A 20,922-nucleotide genomic window follows, 5' to 3' on the forward strand; every position below is an offset into this window, starting at 1 on the left:
GGGTGAATGCCACAGGGATGTATGAGGCAAAGGGGTCCACATGCAGGGGATGTGCGTGCCCCCAAGAATCAGTCTCACTGACGGATCTCGACCGTGATTCTGACTGCGGGGGAGGGGGATGGGGGGGCACGCTGAGACTCAGGACAGATGCTGCCTGAAATTGCTTTTTCGAGAAAGGCTCTTAGAGGTGTGTGCTGCTGGCAGTGAGCTGGAGGGACGGTCCCCTGGTTCTGAGGGACACACTGATGTCACAGGGCTCTACACCTGTGCTCCTTCTTATTCTCTCTTGGTGGCCACACCTGCCCCTGTGGCTTTCATTCCAGCCAAACACTGGCAGCTCCCAAATCTGTAGGTGATTTCCTGGCCCTGACACCCCTGTACACCAGGACGGCGGCCGCCACGTGTGAGGCCCCTCCGGATGGCCAGCCCACAGCCCAGTCCTGGCCTCAGGGATCTTTGGCGCATTAAATTCTAATAGCCTCTGGGTTTTCTGCATGTTAATAAGAGGAGGGGGACTGTGTTAAATACTTTACGAACATTATTCTCATTGAACCTGCAAAATCCCAGGAATCCATTGATGTCATTCTTTGTTGCAGACGCTCTGACAGGTTAAGTGACTTGCCCAAGGACACACAGCTAACAAGCAGCAGAGCTGGATGAAACACCGGCCCGCCGTCCCCGTGCCTGGCTCCTCTCTCTGCCGTGTGTGATCCCCAATGAGCGAGTCCGGTGGGGAGACGGCCACTCGTGAAGAAGGGCCCTCAGCGTCCTCTTTCCCGCTGTATTTGAGAGAGGGGTTCTCCTAAAAATAAAGGAACCCCAGGCTCACTAGGTGATGCCCGCACCCCCCGAGCAGTGCCAAGCACGACCTGTAAGGAGAAACCAGTGTGTCTCCCACGGGGAGGTGGAGTCCTGCGCAGTCTCAGCAGAGGCTGGAGAATTTCCTTCCTAAAAACACAGTGCTGACCCGACCTCTGTGCGGGAGGTGGGGGTGGCGTCGGCCCAGCCTGGCCGCAGAGGACAGACTGAGTCCCAAACGGTCCTCTCCAGGCCCAGGGCTCATGGCCACGTGTCACTTCATTTTCCCCAGAGAGGGACACAACCCCTGGTCGGGAGTAAATGCATTGCTTACACCAAAGAAAGTGGCAGCTCATGTCTTAGCCACTGTTGCAGATCCTTGTCCTCAAACCCAGGCTCTCTCTGGCCCCTCACTACCGCATCCTGCCCCGCAGTTAACCACAGGCCCGGAGAGCGGTGCTGGTTAGAGCTGGGTTATCACGGTTTCCAGTGGAGTTGTTCAAAAAGGTGCTCTGTCCCCAGTGACAGGGTGGACATCCCTGGACGATGAGGCAGCGTGAGCATGGACAGTGCCCCTGCGGGGTCACTCCCCGGGCCGACCCAGGGCACACAGGGACATTTTTATTTCTCGTCTCTGTGCCCTGGCCGGTTGTTCAGTGATTAGAGCATCGACCCACAGACCAAAGAGTCGAGGGTTTGATTCCGGACAAGGGCACATACCTCGGCTGCAGTTTGGTCCCCGGCCCTGGTCAGGGTCGTGCAGGAGGCAACCGGTCGATGTGTCTCTCTCGCATCGATGTTTCTCTCTCTCTCTCCCTCCCTCCCTCCCGCTCTGTCTGAAGATAAATGGGAAAATATCCTCAGGTGGGGATTAAATTGTGTATCTATGTTTCTGGTCTCTGTGGCCACGACCTCCTCACAAGCATTCCGTGTAGGACACGGGAGGGCAGGCGTCCACGAGAATGAAAAGTTGGTTTATGTGCTAAGGCTCCGGATGGTCGTCTGCCAGCATCGTGCGGTCCCCTCACCCCTCTGGTTCGGTGCAGTGCACCCCGTGAGCACCCTAATCTCCTTGCCGGGCCCCTGTTCCTGAAGCCCTCTTCCCACCAGGTCAGCGGGAGAAGTCCAGGGAGTGTCCCTGACCCAGCCCAGCACGCCGTCCGTTCTCATGCGTGCCCACAGCCTGGCGTGATGTTTTGTGTTGTCAACCGAACCTTAATCCACCTTGCAGAGGCTCGAACGGGCACCGGGCACAGTGACGCCATGTCCTCGGCACCTGTACGGGCACAGCCGTGCCAAGTGCAAAGCTCTCCGCGCACACCAGGCGAAGACCCGCGCACTGCAGGAACGGACCCGTCTCACAAAAGACCATCCTCTCGCTGTCTTGGGAAGGGACAGTTCAAGCAAAATGACAAGGTCACATGGACACAGGGACCTCGAACCACGCTGAACCGAACACCCAGTCTCCAGAACGACTGGGGGTCACCGAGACCCCGTCAGCCCCTCCCCCGCGGCGGGGGCGCCTGAGGACACACTGCCCACCGTGGGAGGTCGATCAGGGACCAGGACGGAGAAGGTGCAGTTCCCTCCCTTGTTCAGCGTGTGCTTTTCCCCGTGCAGAAGTAACGTCCAAGCCCCAGCCCCCATCGGGGGAGAGGCCTTCCCCTGCTCGTTCCCCAGGACCCGCACTGCCCACCGCACGCCGGGGCTGTCGTCCAGGCCGGCTCACATGGGACGGTGGCGGCTGGGCATTCGCTGGGGCCTCCTGGGGCGAGTCCCAGCAGAGTCCCTGCCCGTCCAGGGAGCAGCCCGAGGCCTCGGCTCACAGACTGGGAGCTCCAGGCCCTGCCACAGAACCCAAACCACAATCCCGTGTCGGTCCAGACCCCACAGGAGCCAAGCCTCTGGAATGAGCCGGGGATGGACCAGAGTTTCCACCGGGTCTGGGCACGATTTCCTCAGGCGCCTTCTCAGGAACAGACCTCGGGCTACCCTCCATTTCAAACCACAGGACCGGCTGCAACAGCAACCAGGAGCCACGACGATTTAAAGCCACCCTGTCCTGTTCCTGGCCCTCAGGAGTCAGCTGCAGCCCACAGGCGTGGGGACACGCAGGTTTACAACTGCACGAAACAGCGATTTTCAACTGGCGAGCCGCGAGAATTTCTCAAACATGCGATGCCCGACTGTTCAGTGGGGGCACCGACCTCTTTTCTCTTAGGTTGTCAAAGAAAAAAAATGACAGCGGCCAACACAACAATAGCCGTCCGGTGTGAACTGGATCAAAATTATAGCTTTTTGTGTGTGTGTCAGATCAGCAACAATGATACCATTTTTCGGTGTGCCGCAGAATTTCACTGATTAGTTTACGGGTGTCAGGTGATGAAAAGGCTGGGCATTGCTGGTATAAACCCTGCCAAGTGGACTTTCTCTCCTCTCTGGTCCTTCCTGAGTCCCTCTTCCCAGCACCACCACCTTGTCTGACCCTGAGTCCAACGAACGCCCAAATGCCAAAACACACAACTTTCCACACCCGTCCTCCGCTCTGCCAGCCACTGACCTGCAGCCCTGGCTCCTGCCACCTGGTACCTGGTGATGCTTCAGCTTCTCCAAGAACCAGCGACTTCAGGCGCGTGGCTAACCCACGCCAGGAGGGGGTACTTGGCTATTTTTACGTTCGGAATTGTCACTTTTCGATGCTTACACAACTCAGTTCGTTGCTCGGATGTGACTGTTCTCTCTCTCTCCTTCCCCCAGCTCTGTCCCACCACAGAGTCAAGTAGTAAATACCAAGACCTCCAAACCCAGCCCCCGCCTCACGTCTTGAAGTGTTTTGAAATGTCTTCTTCGGGGCCCTGTGAGGGTAATGGCATGAGAATTGGGGGACGAGAAGTTGTCATCTTACACGTAGCATCAAAACCTATAACACTGAATGTTTGAACAAACTTCAAACCTCGTCGTGATTGGTATTTACAACAGCCGGAGACGGCAGAGTCACAACAGTGTCCTGGTCACAACTTAAACAAAAGGTTCTATTTTAGGGGTTTTTTTGTTTTGTTTTGTTTTTAAATGAGACATGGGTGGAGGGATTGAGCAAAAAGAACAAAGAAAAGAAAAAGAGGAAGAAGTCATTGTCACGGACCACAGCCTGGTGACTGCGGGGAGGGGGGGGAGGGAGAGACGGAAGGCGGGGTAAAGGATGATGGAAAAAGAGTTGTAACAAGTTCTGTAAAAACATAAAATACATGTGAGCAACTTGAACAAACGAAAAGTTTTTTTTAAAGTGAGCCATACATACTAGACTTACCAGAGGATTACTTTGCAAGGTACACAAATATCTAATCACTATGTTGTACACATGAAACTAATAAAATATTGTATGCAACTGTAATTTACAAAGTATATTGAAAAGAAAACATAGATAAATTACAAAAACAAAACAAAAAGAGAGAGGCCTTCCACACGGGGAGGAAGGCAGCGAAGACGCGGAGACGGGGAGAGCGTGCCGGCCCCAGGAGACGCGGGCGGACGCTTTGCTTCACACCTTGTCCTTGGACCCTGATGCCCGCACATCCAGGCTTGTCCCCACCCGGCCACCTTCCCCGCCTCACAGGGACCGTCGGAGACCAGTCTCTTACCTGGGAGGCTGCTGGGCACCGCGTCCAACTCTCTGCCCCCGGGCGGTGGTGCTGGTCGTCCCTCGTCCGCTTCTCTCCTGGGTTTAACCCCGCAGCCGGGGGAGGAGCTGGCAAGGGTCCTCCTGGGTGTTCCCTCTCTTGGCAGGAGCCAGTGAAGCGCAGCTCAATCTAACAAAGGGCTGGAAAATACTTACCAGCCACTAAAAATACTGTTGCCATTCAAGCAGCATATATGTGTGTGTGTGTGTGTATGTGTGTGTGTGTGTGTGTGTCACATAGACACCTCAGACAGCAGTGGGGTGACAGCCAGAGGGCAAGGGGTGGGGTGAGGGAGGAGGTGGGCAAAGGGAGGGAATGGGGATGGAAAGAGACTTTCCTTGGGGTGAGGGACCCAGGATGCAGTGTGCACACCTGCAACCTGCATGGTTTTGCAAACCAATGTCACCCCAATAAATTCAATAATCAAAAATAAGTAGCTCCAGCCCTGGCTGGTTTGGCTCAGTGGTTAGAGCACTGCCCGCAGACCAATGAGTTGCAGGTTCGATTCTGGTCAAGGGCAGGTACCTTGGTTGTGGTTCCTCCCGGCCCTGGTCCGGGTCCTGTGGGGGGCAACCAGTGAATGTGTCCCTCTCACGACGATGTTTCTCTCTCTCCCCTTTCTCCCCCCTCTCTCCCTCCCACTCTATCTGAAGATAAATAGGAAAATATCCTGAGTGAAGATTAAAAAATAAAATAAATAAAAAATAAGTAGCTCCAGAATAAAGGCAAATTCAGAGTTTGCGTGCCCCATGCTGGGAGCGGGGTCTCTGGGTTTGAAGGCGCGTCTCTCAAGTGTCCTTCTCTTACCCGGTTGGCACCCTGGGATGTGTTGCCTGGGAAAGACCCTCCGCACAGACAGACGGGAGCAGAGACCCTCAGGGCCAGAACCTGCTGTGACCCCGGCTCTGAGGACTGCTGACCACAAGTGCAGACCCTCCGCCACCGGACCCCCACCCATTGCCAGAAAAGAGCAGGTGCCGCCTTTCCTCTTGCCATCAGACGGACAGACCCTTATCCACTCCCCCTGCCCCACCCTCGCCTGCCTGAGCGCGGATCTGCAGCTTAACGGAGGGAGCCCGTTAGGTGGACACCCAGTGTCCATGGAGGAGGACGAGGCGAGGAGGACCGGGGCAGCCCCCAGAATCGTGTGGGGGTGCATCTACGCCAGACCACCTGTGTGTGAGACTAGTGTCTGCAACTTGCAAATGACCTTTGGCTCAACCACGCGTTGCCTCGGGTTACTCATCTTTAACGACCAATAATACACGGTGAGGAGCAAATGAGCTGAATTTCCACTAGTCCCAGGGACACAGTGAGGAGTCAAGAAACCTTAGCTGCTATGATCGTTGTCATTAGAATTATCATTTTTTCATTCTCCTTGCATACCCCACAGAGAAGACTTTGACCCCTTGCACCCCAGTCTGGGTGGGGTCACAGCTCTCTGCCCTTCCACCCTCAGAGCCTCGAATGGCCCTGCTCTCTGCCCAGCATCGGCCAGCTACTACAAGGGACCCTGTGGGGTGAGCCAGGGTTCACCAGAACGTCCCGCAGCCCCAAACCTTCTCTCCTCCCTTAGACCCGTCCCTGCTCTTAAATAGGAGAGTCTCCCCTGGAGGCTCCTAGAACCCTGCTGCCCCCAAGCTGCTCTGCCGTTCTCCAGTTCCTTCCACCGCTTCTCCACAGTGAGTGCCCTTGGCCAACCTTCCCCATCACTCTGCCTCCCGCGCCCTAACTACGAGGCTCAGAGGTGCCCCCCTCCAGCCCCTCCCTCCTTAGGCCCTCCCCTCCAGCCCCTCCCTCCTTAGGCCCTCCCCTCCAGCCCCTCCCTCCTTAGGCCCTCCCCTCCAGCCCCTCCCTCCTTAGGCCCTCCCCCTCCAGCCCCTCCCTCCTTAGCTCCTCCCCACCAGCCCCTCCTCCTTAGGCCCTCCCCTCCAGCCCCTCCCTCCTTAGGCCCTCCCCCTCCAGCCCCTCCCTCCTTAGCTCCTCCCCCTCCAGCCCCTCCCTCCTTAGGCCCTCCCCTCCAGCCCCTCCCTCCTTAGGCCCTCCCCTCCAGCCCCTCCTCCTTAGGCCCTCCCCTCCAGCCCCTCCCTCCTTAGGCCCTCCCCCTCCAGCCCCTCCCTCCTTAGGCCCTCCCCCTCCCGCCCCTCCCTCCTTAGCTCCTCCCCCACCAGCCCCTCCTCCTTAGGCCCTCCCCTCCAGCCCCTCCCTCCTTAGGCCCTCCCCCTCCAGCCCCTCCCTCCTCCAGCCTGGATTCCTTAGGGGCCGCCGTGTCACCACCACGAAGACCCTCCGTACACAGCTCCACAAGACGGAGGAGGTGGCTCACCCAGCAGAAGAGGCTGTCCAGGCTGCTGGGCAGTCCGCTGTCCACCGTCACTGGTCTCTAGGGCCATCTCCCAGCCGTGGGAAGCGGGCAAGGTGCCTAGTCCTTAAAAACACAAAAACAAAACCTTATTTATGTTACAATCATTTCAGAGTTCCAGAAAAACCACAAAGATGACAAAGAATCCCCGCATCACCTGCGCCCACCTTGTCCACATTAGGGCAGGGACATTCGCACTCACTTCTCTCTTGTGAGAGTCTCCGAAAGGCGGGCTCCACCCTCAATAGCCCCAGGGTGCACGTCCCCCAAACAAGGGCACCTGCCACACAGCCTCGCTACAGCGGCACGAGCACACGGACACGAGAGGTGGTCCAATGCGCAGGCTGGATTCCAGACCCATCGCTTCTCTCTTCTATCACGAAAGAAAACCGGGGTTTACTGGTCCCGGATCCGAGTCAGGATAACTCGGGGCACCCCACGCTCCTGCCTTTGAGTGTCCTTGACCTGGGCCAGCTCTCGTCTTCCCTTCGTCCTTCACGACCCTGAGTGTGGACGGGTGAAGGTCAGTTAGTTTGGACAATGTCCTCAGTGTTGAGTTTTCTAACAGCTGCCCCAGGCTTTCTCTTGTGGAGGTGACTCTGTGTAGGTAAATGCTTGGGACTCTAAGGGTAGGCTCACAACGAAACAAACAAAGAGCTGAACGGAATGAATAGGAATTTCTATGGAAACAGGAAAGGTTGGGGAGGTGGAGGCCTAGGGCGGGGAGGGCCAGAGAGGCCTTCCTTGGAAGCTGAGTCACTTTATTTATTTATTTATTTTTTTCATCCTCACCCGAGGACATTTTTCTATTTTTGTTCAGGTAGAGCGGGAGGGAGAGAGAGGAAGAGAGAGAGAGAGAGAAACATCGATGTGAAAGGGACACATCCAACCAGGGCCGGGGACAAACTGCAGCCGAGGTACGCACCCTTAGCGGGAACCGAACCCGGGTCTCTCTGTACCGCAGGCCGACGCTCCAACCGCTGAGCCAAACCGGCCAGGGCGAAGCTGAGTCACTTTAAACAAGAGTCTGTTTAATATGGAAAATGCTTGCTTTGCACCCATCTCCCTCCAGGGCACCAGACCCTGCCTGGAGCCTCACACACAGACACTTCCGCTGACCGGCTTGGACAGGGAGAGAAGGGATCAAAGGGTGGGAGGGGTCTCGCGGCCGGGTCAGCACTGCGCCAGGAGACGGCACCAGCGTGAGATGTAAGACACGTGCGGCGCCTTCAGAGCCCAGAGCCGGACGCGTCCACGGGCCGCCGGCCCGACACGCTACGCCGATCACAGAAGTCGGTGGCGGGCTGGGGGAAGGGGGCTTGGGATTCCCCGGAGGGTGCAGGATTCCCTAGGCTGGAGGACGGAGGTTGGAACCCATTTTAATGACCTCGGAGAAAGGTGACTTCCGCTCACACCTGTCTCCAGGCTGCCTCCCAGTGCCCAGCCGTCACTTGGGGACCCTGGGCGCCCCCCGGCCGTTACTTGGGGACCCTGGGCGCCGACTGGCTTTTCCACACGCCGGGCACAGGCTCCGTGGCTTCAGCAGAGCTTCTGGAGGAGGAGGACACGGTCCCCCCCCCCTACAGTATTCAAGGGACGTGACAGTTACTCGTGACAAATGTATTCTCTAAGATGCCCGAGGACAATTCCCCAAATATGTCAGGCCTAACTCGCGGGGACGGGCACTATTTTGTCTGCTTCCCCAAAGCCTTTCCCAAGAGAACCCCAGTTTTACTGAGCCACTCACCCCTCCTGAGCTGGGGCTCGGGGAGAGTCTGGGCTCGTTCCTGCGCCAGGAGATGGGTGTGACGGATCTAAGCCACCAGGGTAACCTCACCGCCCTGGCCACACTGACCGTGACTCCGACAGAAACGCGGTGCGGCTGGGTCAGGGAGACGCAGGGAGAGCTGCAGGCAGGGCTTCAAGGGAACTTCTTCACGCAGAAATAAGTAATGACCCAAAGAAGAAGCAGACCTCTTCACGTGACGCCCGAAACCCCAGACGCCTTGCAGCCGAACACTAGGGGCGCTGGCGGAGGACAGAGAGAACGCGTGAAGAACGGCAGAAGGGCAGGAGGAATCGAGGACTTACGACGTGGCCGAGCTGCGGAAGTCACCAGCCCCCCAGTTTGCCTACTGCGGGACTCCCCCGAGTCAGGATTCAGTTTCTTAGAGCTGAACGCATTCTAGGGGATCGACATCGCTCAGTGCACGTCCTGGCAGCAGAGTGATTTACTGACATCCTGGAACCCCCGGGGACACAGCCACCACCGGCCGGCAGCAAGCTGGGCTCGGAGACAGTGAAACCTGTTTCCAAAGCTTTCTGTTCTTCCAGCTTCCCAGTGTGGTCTTCAGACGGCGTCCGAGGTGGATGTGACATGGCCACCGGCTCTCGGCAGCTCCTCCCACACGAGGTAGAGCTGGTGTCCCCACTCCTTGAACTGGACCTACTGTTGCGATTCCCTTTCCCCAGTAGCACGTGGCGAAATGACGTGGTTCTGAGCTGGGGCTGCCGGAGTCTGCGGCGTCTGCTCTCACCCTGGTGGGCGACGGGGCACACGGAGAGGGCCTGGCTGTGCTGGCTGGAGCCGACACATGCGTGAGCCCAGCCGTGCCCTGGGAGCCCACCGGTCCCCCCGGCTGCCACCCACAGTGTCAGGAGCCAGTCAGTCCTTGTTTGTAGCGTTGTGCGGAGGTTTACTATGCAACAACGGAAAGATGATGCAGGGCCTATACCCACGCCAGGGGAATACTTTACCTCGAAACTAATTTCAACCCATTATTTCGTCCAAATAGCGTAACCCATTCCAGACCAACCTGGGGGGAAAAAAAAAAACAGAGATGGTTAACGAACATGTTATTATGTCTTATTTTATTTGAGAAAAATGTAGGAAAAAGTATTCCAGCTGCAGTCATCTCCAATTTTATTTGTCCTGAGAAATCCCCCGAAACCCAACAGACCATTGTGCTGGCTCTGAGGGGCCTGAACCGCTGTCTGATTTGGAGACCTGGGCCTGGTCTTAGCTGGCTTGGGTCTGTTTGAGCTGGAAGACGTGTCTTAAATCTTTCATTAGGATTCTGCTGAATCTAAACGAACTGAAACCAAACCTAAACAGACCTTCACTCTCAAGATCTTGCCCAGCTCCCTCACTCCCTGAATCCCTCTGCCATAAATTATATACATTCTGTGTCCATAGGGTCGCGAGGCTACAAAACCAGACCACAGCAAAGGGAGCTGCTTATGACTCCACCCAAGAGAGACCTCGATTCTTCCTCCGTCAATATTTTCTTCTCTGAGGGCAATACTTTTTGATACCCATCTCCATATTAATCAATACCTTCTTATTAATCTTCTTTTGGCGATAACAGTTGCTATGAGCCCGAAGTGTGTGGGAGCAAGGGCTGGATTTGCCGCCAGGGACTGGGACCCTGGAGGGGACGGCGGCTGGGTCTTCAGAAGGTTCTCGTGCGTCGCTGGTCCACAGACGGTTGTTCTGTAGATTTCATTCATTATTATTTTCATTATAAAAGTAACTTATTACTATAGACTAAAACATACAGAAACATAAAAGAAAATGAGCAATTCCTATAATCCCTACACTCAGAAATAACCACTAATTTTGCTTCTACAAATGAATACGTATAAGGAAAGATGTATATATCTGTGCACCTGTATTTAAAAAAGATTAAACAACTAAGATTATGTTCTATAGAGATTTTTCTGCTCTCTGCACTAAACTTTATATAGTATTGTTCCTTCGTTTTCTTACATGTGTTTTCAAGGACATGCTTTTTAATGTTGCATAGTGTTCTAGTATGTGCACCTAAGTCGTGGGGGTGGACGGATGGCACTGGGGAGTCATGGAAATAGGTTCCAGTCTGTCTTGCCTATGGTGCTTGTCACAGGACTGTACACACGTCTCAAAATTCATTGAGCTGTATACCTTGCAAGGGTACATTTTAATGTATATAAATTACATCGCAATAAACCTGACTTAAGGGGGAGAAGGTTTAGCTGAAGGACCACCTCGTATATATGACAAATCTTGCCTACTCTATAATTACTCAGTCCTGACAGCCCGTGGAAATGACTGGGGAGTGTTTAATGAAGTCAGATGCCAGGGTTTGGGGAGATGGGAGTCAGAGACTCCGATGTAAGTGGCCGTGGGTCAGACCCAGGCATCGTGTTTTCTAAAAGCTCCCGTGTGGTCCTGGAGCCCGCAGCAGGGCTGAGCCGCACTCATCAGCACGGTGCATCACTGGACCACGGCAGGAGGAGGAGATCAAATGGGACATGTAGATTTCAGAATCATAAAAGAGTTTTATGAAGTTTGCAAACTAAGCATTTATTAGTCTGCTGATTTTTTTTTTTTTTTTGTCCTATTTCCCCCAAAGGCCTGAGATAGTCATAAAAATATTTTTATTGCAATATAACTCACATACCACAAACTCATCCATTTAAAGTGTACAATGCAGACCCTGGCCAGGTGGCTCAGTTGGTTGGAGCATCATCCCATATACCAAAAAGTTGCGGGTTCGATTCCCGGTCAAGGCACATACCTAGGTTTTGGGCTTGATCCCTGTCGGGGCATGTGTGGATTGCTATTTCTCTCTCACATCAATGTTTATCTCTCTTTCTCCCTCTCTCTCTCCCTTCCTCTCTCTAAAATTAGTAAACATATCCTCAGGTATGAATTCAAAATAAATGAATAAAGTGTACAATTCAGTGTTCTTGATACATTCACGAGGTCATTCAGCCATTACCATTATTTACATTGAAAACGTTTTCTTGCCTGCCCGGTGTGGCTCAGTGGTTGAGCGTCGACCCATGCACCAAGAGGTCACCAGTTCAATTCCTGGTCAGGGCACATGCTCAGATCCCTAGTGGGGGGCATGCAGGAGGCAGCCAGTCGATGTTTTTGCTCATCAATGTTTCTATCTCTCTCTCCCTCCCTTTTGTGACTGGCTCATTCCACTTAACACAGCATTTTTAGGGTTCACTCGTGTTGTAGCATGTATCAGTACTTTGTTCCTTTTCGTGGCCACATAATATTCCATTGTGTGGATTTAGCACCTTTTGTTTATCCATTCAGCCACTGACAGAAACTTGGGTTAGTTCCACTTTTTTGCCTGTTATAAATACTGTTGCTATGAAAATTGGTGTGCAAGTGTTTGAGTGGATGCCTGTTTTCCACGCTTGGTATTCAGCCAGGGGGAGAACTGACTGCTGGGCCACCTCGTTCAACTTCTTGAGGGAATGTCGAACGGTTTTCCAAAGCAGCGCCACCATTTAATATCCCCACCACCATGCGCCAGGGTACCGGCTTCTTCATGTGCTCTCCTGGCACTTGTGTTGTCTGTCTTTTTTATTATACTGCCCTGGTGGATGTGAGGTTATAGCTTGAGTTTTTAATTTTGATGAAGTCCAGTTTCTTTTTTCTCTTGTTGCTTGTGCATTAGGTGTCGTATATAAGAAAACATTGACTCATCCAAGGTCATGAAGATTTGCAAGTTTTCGTCTAAAGTTTGTATAGTTTCAGCTCTTACATTTAGGTCACTGCTCCATTTTGAGTTAATATTAGTGTGTGGTGTGAGGTAAGGGTCCAACTCCCTTCCTCTGCCCGTGACTATCCCGTTGTCCCAGCACACTGATTGGCAAGACTAGTCTTTCCCCACCGACGGTCTGGGCACCCTTGTTGAAAGTCACAGTCGTGTATTTTTTTTTAAGCATTTGCCTCTGCTCACCTGGAAGAAGTGTTCACCTATTCTGGCCACTGATGAGGAGCTCTAAGTCAGTAGTCCTTGTCTGCACACAGTTGCGTCCAGTGTCTAATCGTGGTGACTTTCAGTGCCCAGTTCCCAGTAGGTCCTTAGTAAATGCCTTTTGATAAACTGATCTTGAGATTAATCAATTTAGTAACCAGAGCATGATGTGTTTCTGATTAAGTTGATTGGCCTGATTCATCTCTCTGATCAGCCAAAGGGACCAAACTGTCCGTACGAGCTGACAGGCTGAGGATCAGAACAGTAGAGGAATCTGCCTACCCATCAGGACCACAAGTTTGTCTGGGCATTTACCTCTCCCCCTGTGGCTCATGGTTAAACCCTGATTATTCTAAGCGAGTCATAGTCAGTGAAGTCTCTCCGACACGATGTGATTCAGGAAAGGGTATTTGACCCACTTCTGTCAAATGGGGCTTCTGAAAAGTTTTCCTGTACGGGAAGAGTTGGTCCTGCTCTGTCCAGCGGCTGTTGCCACGCTTGCTGGGATACAGCAGGCATCTTATAACCATGAGGGGAGCCAACAGGACAAAGGATGGCAGGGCAGATAAGTGGGAGGGATCTGGGTCCTTAACGGCACTCCTGAACCCTGAAATCAACCACCCTTGGGACTTATCATTATCTAAGATAAGTTATTTCTTCATTATTTGAGCCAACTATGTGACTGGTATTCAAGTCTTTCTACCCAATACAGATCTCCTGACTTTTCACAGAAAATGCCCTTCAGACTGAGAACTCTCAGGGCACTGGACAACTGAGCACAGAGACCCAGGGACTTGGAATTCTGCAAGGGGAGTGTCCGAACCTAGCCCCAGAGACGCTCCGAGCTCCCAGGAGCCCTGCTGTGTGGGCGCTGATGCTGGGGAAGCATCGTACGTAAGCTGCGCTCCGTCACCTGCGCCGCACCCTTCCGGGGGCACAGCTCATCCCAACCTCACTGGATCGGAGGAGCCAGGAGAGGCCACAGATACAGGAGTCTGACAGTAGTCACCTGCCTGACCACAGTCACCCTCCCGGCGGCTGAGACCTCCGGCCAGGGCTGCCCACCACCCTGCAGGAGGGAAGTTTCAGGTGCCTATTGAAGTTGGCAGGTGTGTATTTCCAAGAGCTGACTGCCCCTCTCTTCCCCGCACGACGTTCAGTGACCTTCCACGGGTGACTTAAAGACCAGCTACTGCGAGGCCATCTAAACCTCGGGCATCAGAAAGCAGCCTTTCTCTCAGTGTGACCCGCCACCACCGGCAAGTCTTCTCCGGCCCTTCTGGGACCTCGAGGTCCCTTTACACTACCGAGGTGGCATAGTGTCCCCCGAACCTCGTGGAAACACCCAGCACCCCTCCATGAAGATGACCGACTGCTCGCAGTGATAGGAAAACCCCACTGTCTCTGCACAGGCCGAGTCACAGGCTCCCGTCTCGAGTTCCCTTCCTAAGGCTGCCCGGCCTCGTGGGCTGTGACTGCTGCTGGGTCTGAGCGTTTCATTCTCCCTCGCAGCCTGCTATCGGCGTCTGGGGTTGGGGCTGCTGTTTGCTGGTTTCTGAGAGTGTGGGGTCACAGCGGGGCTGCTGCGTGGTGCTGTTCCGTGGCATGGAAGGGCGAAGCCACGGTAATGATGAGGTCTTACTGTGGAACTGCTGGGGTCACCCGCTGAGGCCGCTGTGGTCGCTGGGAGGTGTCTCTGGGTGGTTCCTGAGTGACGGAGGGACGGGGCTCCCTCAGGGACCCCTGCAGCCTGCTGCCCCTCGGGCCCTCCCCTCCACCTCTCCTGTCCCATCTCCATGCCCGCTGGGTCCCAGGCTCTTCCTTCTCCGGTTCCCTCTTGCCAATTACAGGTTTGGGAAGTGTCAAGGGGCAATACTGATTCTCGACACAACGTCATCCCCACTGGAGCCCAAGGCCCCAGACGGGCCTTTCTGGGAGTTATGGACTATTTCAGGTGCACAAAAAGGGTTACAGAAAGGTGCTCTAAACACTCTTGTATTTCTACCCAGTTCAGGAAATAAAATACTATAAATACTGTTACAGTCCCCGCAGAGGTCTCTGATCATACTTCCCTCCCTCCAAGAGAAAAGCACTTTCTGACACGGGGACCGTCACTGCAGGGTGTGAAGAAAGCACCCAGCTTTACTTACGTTTCTGTGTAGCTCGCGAACGCAAAGCCCCACTTCCTGGCTAGACCACGCGTGCCCCTCTGCGATGCCACGCCGCCCCTTATTCATCAAGTTTCCATCTCTGTTTTGTTTGTTTTCTAAATTTTTCTTTACTGATTTTAGAGAGAGAGGAAGGGAGAGAGAAGAGAAACATCGATGAGAGAGAACACTGATTGGCCGCCTCCTGCATGCCCCGCACTGGGGATCGGGCCCACAACCCGGGCATGTGACCTGACCGGGCATCAAGCTGGCGACCTCTTAGTGCAGGGTCAACGCTCAACCACTGAGCCACACCAGCCTAGCTGTCCCCTTATTTTAATCAAAATGCCCAGGTTCACACTCCAGTTACTCATATGACTCGTATGGCCTTGGGAAGGTGCTTTTCTCTCCTGCCTCAGTTGCCTGATCTGTCCAATGGGATCACAGTAGCGCCTGCCCACGAGTGGAATTAAATGAATCATTTCTGTAACTCGATGGGAACAGTGCCTGGCACGTAGTAAGCAGTCAGTAAACATCAACTAAGCCCATGGGGTGGCCACCTTGGCACGGCCCTCCAGTTACTTAGTGGGTTTTTACATTTCTTTTCTTTTTCCTTAAAAATCTCAAAATACGGTACTTAGGTGTCACTCTGTCCCCGCGCGCTCCGCCCTGCGGCCGGCACAAGGATGCCACTCCAGCCCATTTGTAGAAGTTCAACAGCCACACGACTGCTCTCCTCGCAAGTCCTGGGGGTGAAGCCACTGACCCGGGCAGCCTTCCACAGGAACGGAATGCTGACAGAGAAGCAACCCTGAAAGGACCCAGCTGCACCTGGCCCCAGGGGTGCAGGGACGCTGGGGAGCCCCCGGGGGGCCCGCTCCGCAACCCGTCCCAGAAAGTCCGGGGAGCCTGGGGCATTCATGCTGGGGTCACAGGGCGGGGCGGGAACGTGGACGAGGGCCTCACCCCTTTGCGACCCCCACGGAGCAGTGCGACTGTTGGGCTGTTCCCTGCGGGGCGGACAGCGGCGGCTCCTGTTCAGCACGTGATTCCAGTGCCGGGCGCTCGGCACGCAGGTACTAGGCACTCAGCACGCAGACACGAGCTCGGCTTCAGTTCCCGGCCCCCGTCCCCAGGAAGGCCGGACGCGGGCTCGGACGCGCGGTCAGGCGGTCAGCGCGGGGCATGCTCAGCGGCGAGTCGGTGCCACAGGACGCTTCAGGCTCCTGAGCTGAGGCACTGCCCGGGCTCACCCTCGGGGACACCCCGCGTCTGCAGGCCCGGGATGCCGGGCGTGGACGGGCTGGCTGCCCCCCGCCCCCCCAGCCCTGCAGGGACTGAGAGGCACTGGCCGGGGTCCACAGTCCTCATCCACAGTCGAGACTCGGAGGCAAGAGGTGGAGAGTGGCCTGTTGGGAATATAGTTCTCACCAGCCAACGAGCCCTCTGACCCACGTCTCCACTGACTTGAAGGAGCTGGATTTCAACCCCAGAAACCCGAAGGCCGTCCTTGGTTCTTGTAGGCCTCCCTCGGCAACGACCAGGGACAAACAACACCCCCAGGAATGCTCTTGGCGGAGCCACCCCCAGAGCTAACCGCAGCGCGTCCCCTGGCCTCTCCAACGAGCCTGGCGCCACAGGAGCCCGAGCCCGAATGTTCCAGAAGGAGCCGCCAGACGAGTGCAGAGACACGCCTGCCCTCCTTCCCACCACAATGTTCCAGGAGCAGGGAACGGCCCGAGGCAGGGGGGCGCCGGCACCACGACCGGCAAACCCCGGAGGCCTCACTTCAGCCGCACCCCGTGGTGGCGGGGAGGCTGCAAGCCAAGCTCAGAGGTAATTACAGACGAAGGATCTGGCTAAACATGACCACAGAGGCGGAGGGCGAGGAGCTGGGTCTCTGCAGAAGGTGTGGGGCAGTTGGTGAGCTCGTAACCTGAACGTCCAGGGAGGCACCTCGCGGAGGCCTCGGTGGCAGCGTGGACCAGGGGGCGAGTGTCCAGGGGACGAGTGTCCCGGCAGGCTGTGCGTGTCTGTGGCAGGGAGGACAAGCGCAGCTCAGACGGATGAAGGAGCACCACACGTGGCTGGGAGCGGCGGTGTCGGCGATGTCTGCAGGAGCCCGCGCTTGGCGTGAACTCTGCAGACGCTCTGCGGTGCTGTCAGGGCCCTGGTCCAGCCACCGCGGGAAGCAGGAAGCTGCAGGGACGCGGCTGGGAGGAGAGCTGGACAGGCTGCTGCTCTTGGGGTGGGCTGGCCCCGACGTATCACCCCTTGTCATCAACACAGACGCCGTGGTGCCATCCTCTCTGATTCTTCCCTGGTATTACACGCAGCGTGAATCAAAACCCACCCTCTCCCTGCAGAGGGGGAAGAAAGCAAAAGGGAGACAGAGGCTCCTACCAAAGGCCTCGGTCGTTCTGGGGCCACGAGAGAGCCCCGTGTGGGGGCCGGTGCTCGTCTTCATGCCCTCTTCGTCTCTGCAAATGCTCCTCCTCGTCTAGAAGCAGCCCCCTTGGCTGCGACAGGCCCGAATCCCAGAGCACAGCAGAGTGCGAGGCACTCGGCCTGTCGCCAGGCCTCAAGGACAGACGTCCCACGGGGCCGAGGGCACGCCTCAGCTCTGCTGCGCTGGTGGCCATGATGTCAGGTGTCACCCAACATCACTGAATGGAAGTGTGTGTGTGTGTGTGATAAACAGGCACCTGCTGGGACATGGTACTAAGGGAGCTGGTCAGGAATAGACTGAAGGAGAAAAGGTACCATTTTGTTTACTCCGTCTCCTTAGAGGAGGTCAGGGAAAGCCGTGCATGGCCCCTCCACATGCACCTTCTAGCCAGAGTCATCTCCCCGTCCTGGTGAACCCATCTTTGTTTGGCTCAGACAAGCTTCACCTGTAACGGGAACATTTTTTCTTACTCTAACGTACGTTAGCTCAGGGGTGGGGTGCCACGGGACTTCGGGGTCGTCTGGCCTCTGGGAGGAGCCCTTGGGGAGGCTCTGGGAAGCTGAGGAACAGAGAGGCAGGCAGCTTCCTCCCGGGCTTCCCCAGGCCACTCACCACGCACTTCTCTCCCGCTGCGGCTGCTGAGTGCCCGGGGGGCCACCGGCCATGCAGCTTCTCCAGAGAGGGGACCTCGGCCTGCGCTGGTTCCGTGACCTGACTCCCACTAACTGGCGGGCCTGGTACGTCTGTCCCCACAGGCGCAGCGCAGCGCAGCTCAGCTACGCAGCTCCGTCTGGCCTTCCTCCAGGTTTGGAGCTCAAGGAGACTAGGAAGTGGGGACGCAGGGAAAGGGGAGACGCGGTGGGAGGAAGAAGCTGCCTGCCTGGCCACTGCTGACCCCACTGCAGACCAGTTGAGACGCTGCAGGAGCCGCCGGGTGCGGCCTCACCCCGGAACCGCAGAAACACCCTGTTTCAGTGGGCACAGCGGCGGGAGGCCTGGAGGGGGCACAGACCTTCCTCCCCTCGGGGGGCAAGGCGACCACAGGCCGCAGGGAAGAGGGAGCCACAGAACCGACCTGGCCATCGAGAGGGGCGGGGGGGAGAAGGCTGCGGAGGCAGGACGTCTGGGTCCATGAGCTCGAGGCCCTGGGCTCCTTGGCCCGCCAGGCATTCGTGGGCATTCGGGGGACAGAGAGTGACCACGTGAGTGAGCATCGCCGTCACCTGGGCTTGTCGGCTGGCCCCGTGCGGGACAGCAGGCCTGACCGTTCAGAGGCTAGGCCCCCACGGACCGCCCTTCCGACCAAGGGCACAAGGTGCGTACCTGGCGGCTGTCCCTCACCGTCCTCTGCAGGCAGCCCTGGTGCCTCGCCTCCGGAAGGGACGAAACCCTAGTCACTCAGCACGTGGGCATGGCCTTTGCCGGGCCTGGGCGGGGACAGACGGGCCTTTCACAACACGCCAGCCAGCAGGCGGTGTCCACAGAGCTGCGCTTGGAGGAGCCGAGCATGAGCAGTGGGGGCACCGGGGCGTCCAGTCCGTTCTGCTCAGAGGGGCAGTGTCCGGTCAGGACGGCTCAAGGGGCAGTGTCCGGTCAGGACAGCTCAGAGGGGCAGTGTCCAGTCAAGACGGCTCAGAGGGGCAGTGTCCAGCCAGGATGGCTCAGAGGGGCAGTGTCCGGCCAGGACGGCTCAGAGGGGCAGTGTCCAGTCCGTTCTGCTCAGAGGGGCAGTGTCCAGTCAGGACAGCTCAGAGGGGCAGTGTCCAGTCAGGACGGCTCAGAGGGGCAATGACCGGTCAGGATGGCTCAGAGGGGCAGTGTCCGGTCAGGACGGCTCAGAGGGGCAGTGTGAACCATTTCAGCCCAACAAATATTTATGAACACCCGACACTCTGCTATGAACTTGGGTAACATGGAAAAAACACTTTGCCTTAGAAATTTCCAATAAGTTGGGGAAATTAATACAAACACTACACACACTCACACACACACACACTCACACACACACACACTCACATACACACACTCACATACACACACACTCACATACACACAGACTCTCACACACACTCACATACACACACACCCACATACACACTCACACACACACACGCATACACACACATCTCCCCCAAGTACAACACCGAAAGAGTTGTGTGTGAACACCCCAGTCCTACCCTCCTGCCCCTGACCGCCTCCTGCGACAGTCTAATAGATGTAGGCGCTCACCTTTGCGTCTGTCTAGGGAGTCAGGAGGGCCGAGCGCTGACACAGATTGGAGGCCCCTGAAGGAGTCGATGGACCGGAGGGGCTGGGAGGCGAGAACGGAAAGGAGGAGCGGATGGCGGACAAGCAGAGGGGACGGCGTGGCAGCACCAACACAGTTCGAGTCCATGAGTAGCGCGTTACATAGTGTTCCCCCAAATTCACAGTCACCCACAACCTCAGAACATGACCTAATTTGAAAATTGGGTCTTGGCAGATGAAATTAATGTGAGGATTGAGATGAGATCATCGTGGCTTCGGATGGCCTAAATTCACAGAGTGTTCTTGTGAGCGGAGGGAAAGAACACACGCACGCACACATACACACGCACGCGCGTGCACACACGTGCACACATACATGCACAAGCACACACACACGCAGGGAAGGAGGCCAGCAAAGACGGGAGCAGAGGCTGGAAGGGTGATGCCACCAGCCAAGGGGACCAGGAGCCGCCACAGCGCAATCGGCAGTGAAGGGGCCTCCCCCAGAGCCTCGGGAGGGAGCGAGGCCCTGCTGATACCTTTCGTTCGGACTCTGGCCTCCAGGGCTGTGGACAAATCATTCCTGTGTTTTAAGTCACCCAGTGTGTGGCGATTTGTTACGGGAGCCACAGGAAATGAATCCGAGGAGGAAACATCCCGAGTAAACCAGGCCCTTGGGAGTGGGAATGAGCCTCAGAGGAAGGAGGCTGAGCCCGAAAGGGTCGTTGACAGCATGTGCCCTGCACAGACGCCGAGGCCAGGGCTGAGGCCGGGGCCCGGGGGCTGGACAGAGGGCCGAGAGCGACCTGCTGAGCTGTGTCATTTCAGTGAAACGACATTACCCGAAACCAGGGGTGGGGAATGTCCAGCTCACATCACAGCCTCATCGCATTAGCCTGGCCTAACAGAGCAGGATAATTTTTAAGTTGATAATGTTAAATGGCCCATGAATGATGTTATAAATACCCAAATGGCGCTTGGCGGAAAGATGGTTCCCTGCCCCCGTGTGCCATCTCTGTCTCAAGCACCAACTTACTTGACATCTCGGAATCACAGCAGCACGAAAGAGCAACGCTGCTGTGGGTCAGGGAGCCGGCCTGGCGAAAGGCTGTCTGCACACCAGGCCCGCCGCCCCCTGACCGGTGCCAACCTGGGCATCATATCCGGGGACCTGCAGGCAGAATGAGGAGGTGGAAAATCAACCTTTCCAAGTCCTCAGGTCAGAAAGATATTGAACATGGAGATGAAAAATGAGACTCAGAAAAGAAAAACCTCTTTGCATGCATATTATCTGCAACAAATCAAAACAAATATGCAAGCATCTCCTGAAACTGCTGGGAAGAAAATATAAACCATTTTTTTTTTTTTTTTTTTGAGTAACGTAGGTACTACTACTAATTTAAAATGTGCAAAATGCCAACCGCGTTGCCTTTATTTAGACATCCGTCTTTAGGATTAATGTAACAATAAAAAGGTCTTT

The 20,922-nt window shown here is 55.7% G+C and overlaps 1 protein-coding gene across 1 annotated transcript; it reads right to left on the reverse strand.

The window, feature by feature from the left end:
* Positions 1-6,745: 6,745 nt before the first annotated feature.
* LOC118637004 lies at positions 6,746-20,526 on the reverse strand. Its single transcript, XM_036272002.1, has 6 exons — positions 20,479-20,526; positions 14,750-14,880; positions 10,175-10,330; positions 9,595-9,653; positions 8,693-8,865; positions 6,746-6,903 (listed from the first exon to the last, which is right to left on the reverse strand). The coding sequence occupies exons 1-6, from the start codon at positions 20,483-20,485 to the stop codon at positions 6,746-6,748; spliced, it is 684 nt and encodes a 227-aa protein (XP_036127895.1). The 5' UTR covers positions 20,486-20,526.
* Between the last annotated feature and the right edge of the window lie 396 nt (positions 20,527-20,922).

This window comes from Molossus molossus, unplaced genomic scaffold, assembly GCF_014108415.1.
Source record: "Molossus molossus isolate mMolMol1 unplaced genomic scaffold, mMolMol1.p scaffold_m16_p_20, whole genome shotgun sequence".
Taxonomy (NCBI): domain Eukaryota; kingdom Metazoa; phylum Chordata; class Mammalia; order Chiroptera; family Molossidae; genus Molossus; species Molossus molossus.

Excerpts from the sequence above, each read along its gene's own strand:
- LOC118637004 (XM_036272002.1), bottom strand. Across the intron at positions 8,866-9,594 it reads GGGTTGAAATTAGTTTCGAG|CGCCCCTAGTGTTCGGCTGC; the intron begins GTAAAGTATTCC and ends GTCCTCCGCCAG. Across the intron at positions 6,904-8,692 it reads GCGTTTCTGTCGGAGTCACG|GACTAGGCACCTTGCCCGCT; the intron begins GTCAGTGTGGCC and ends TGTGTTTTTAAG.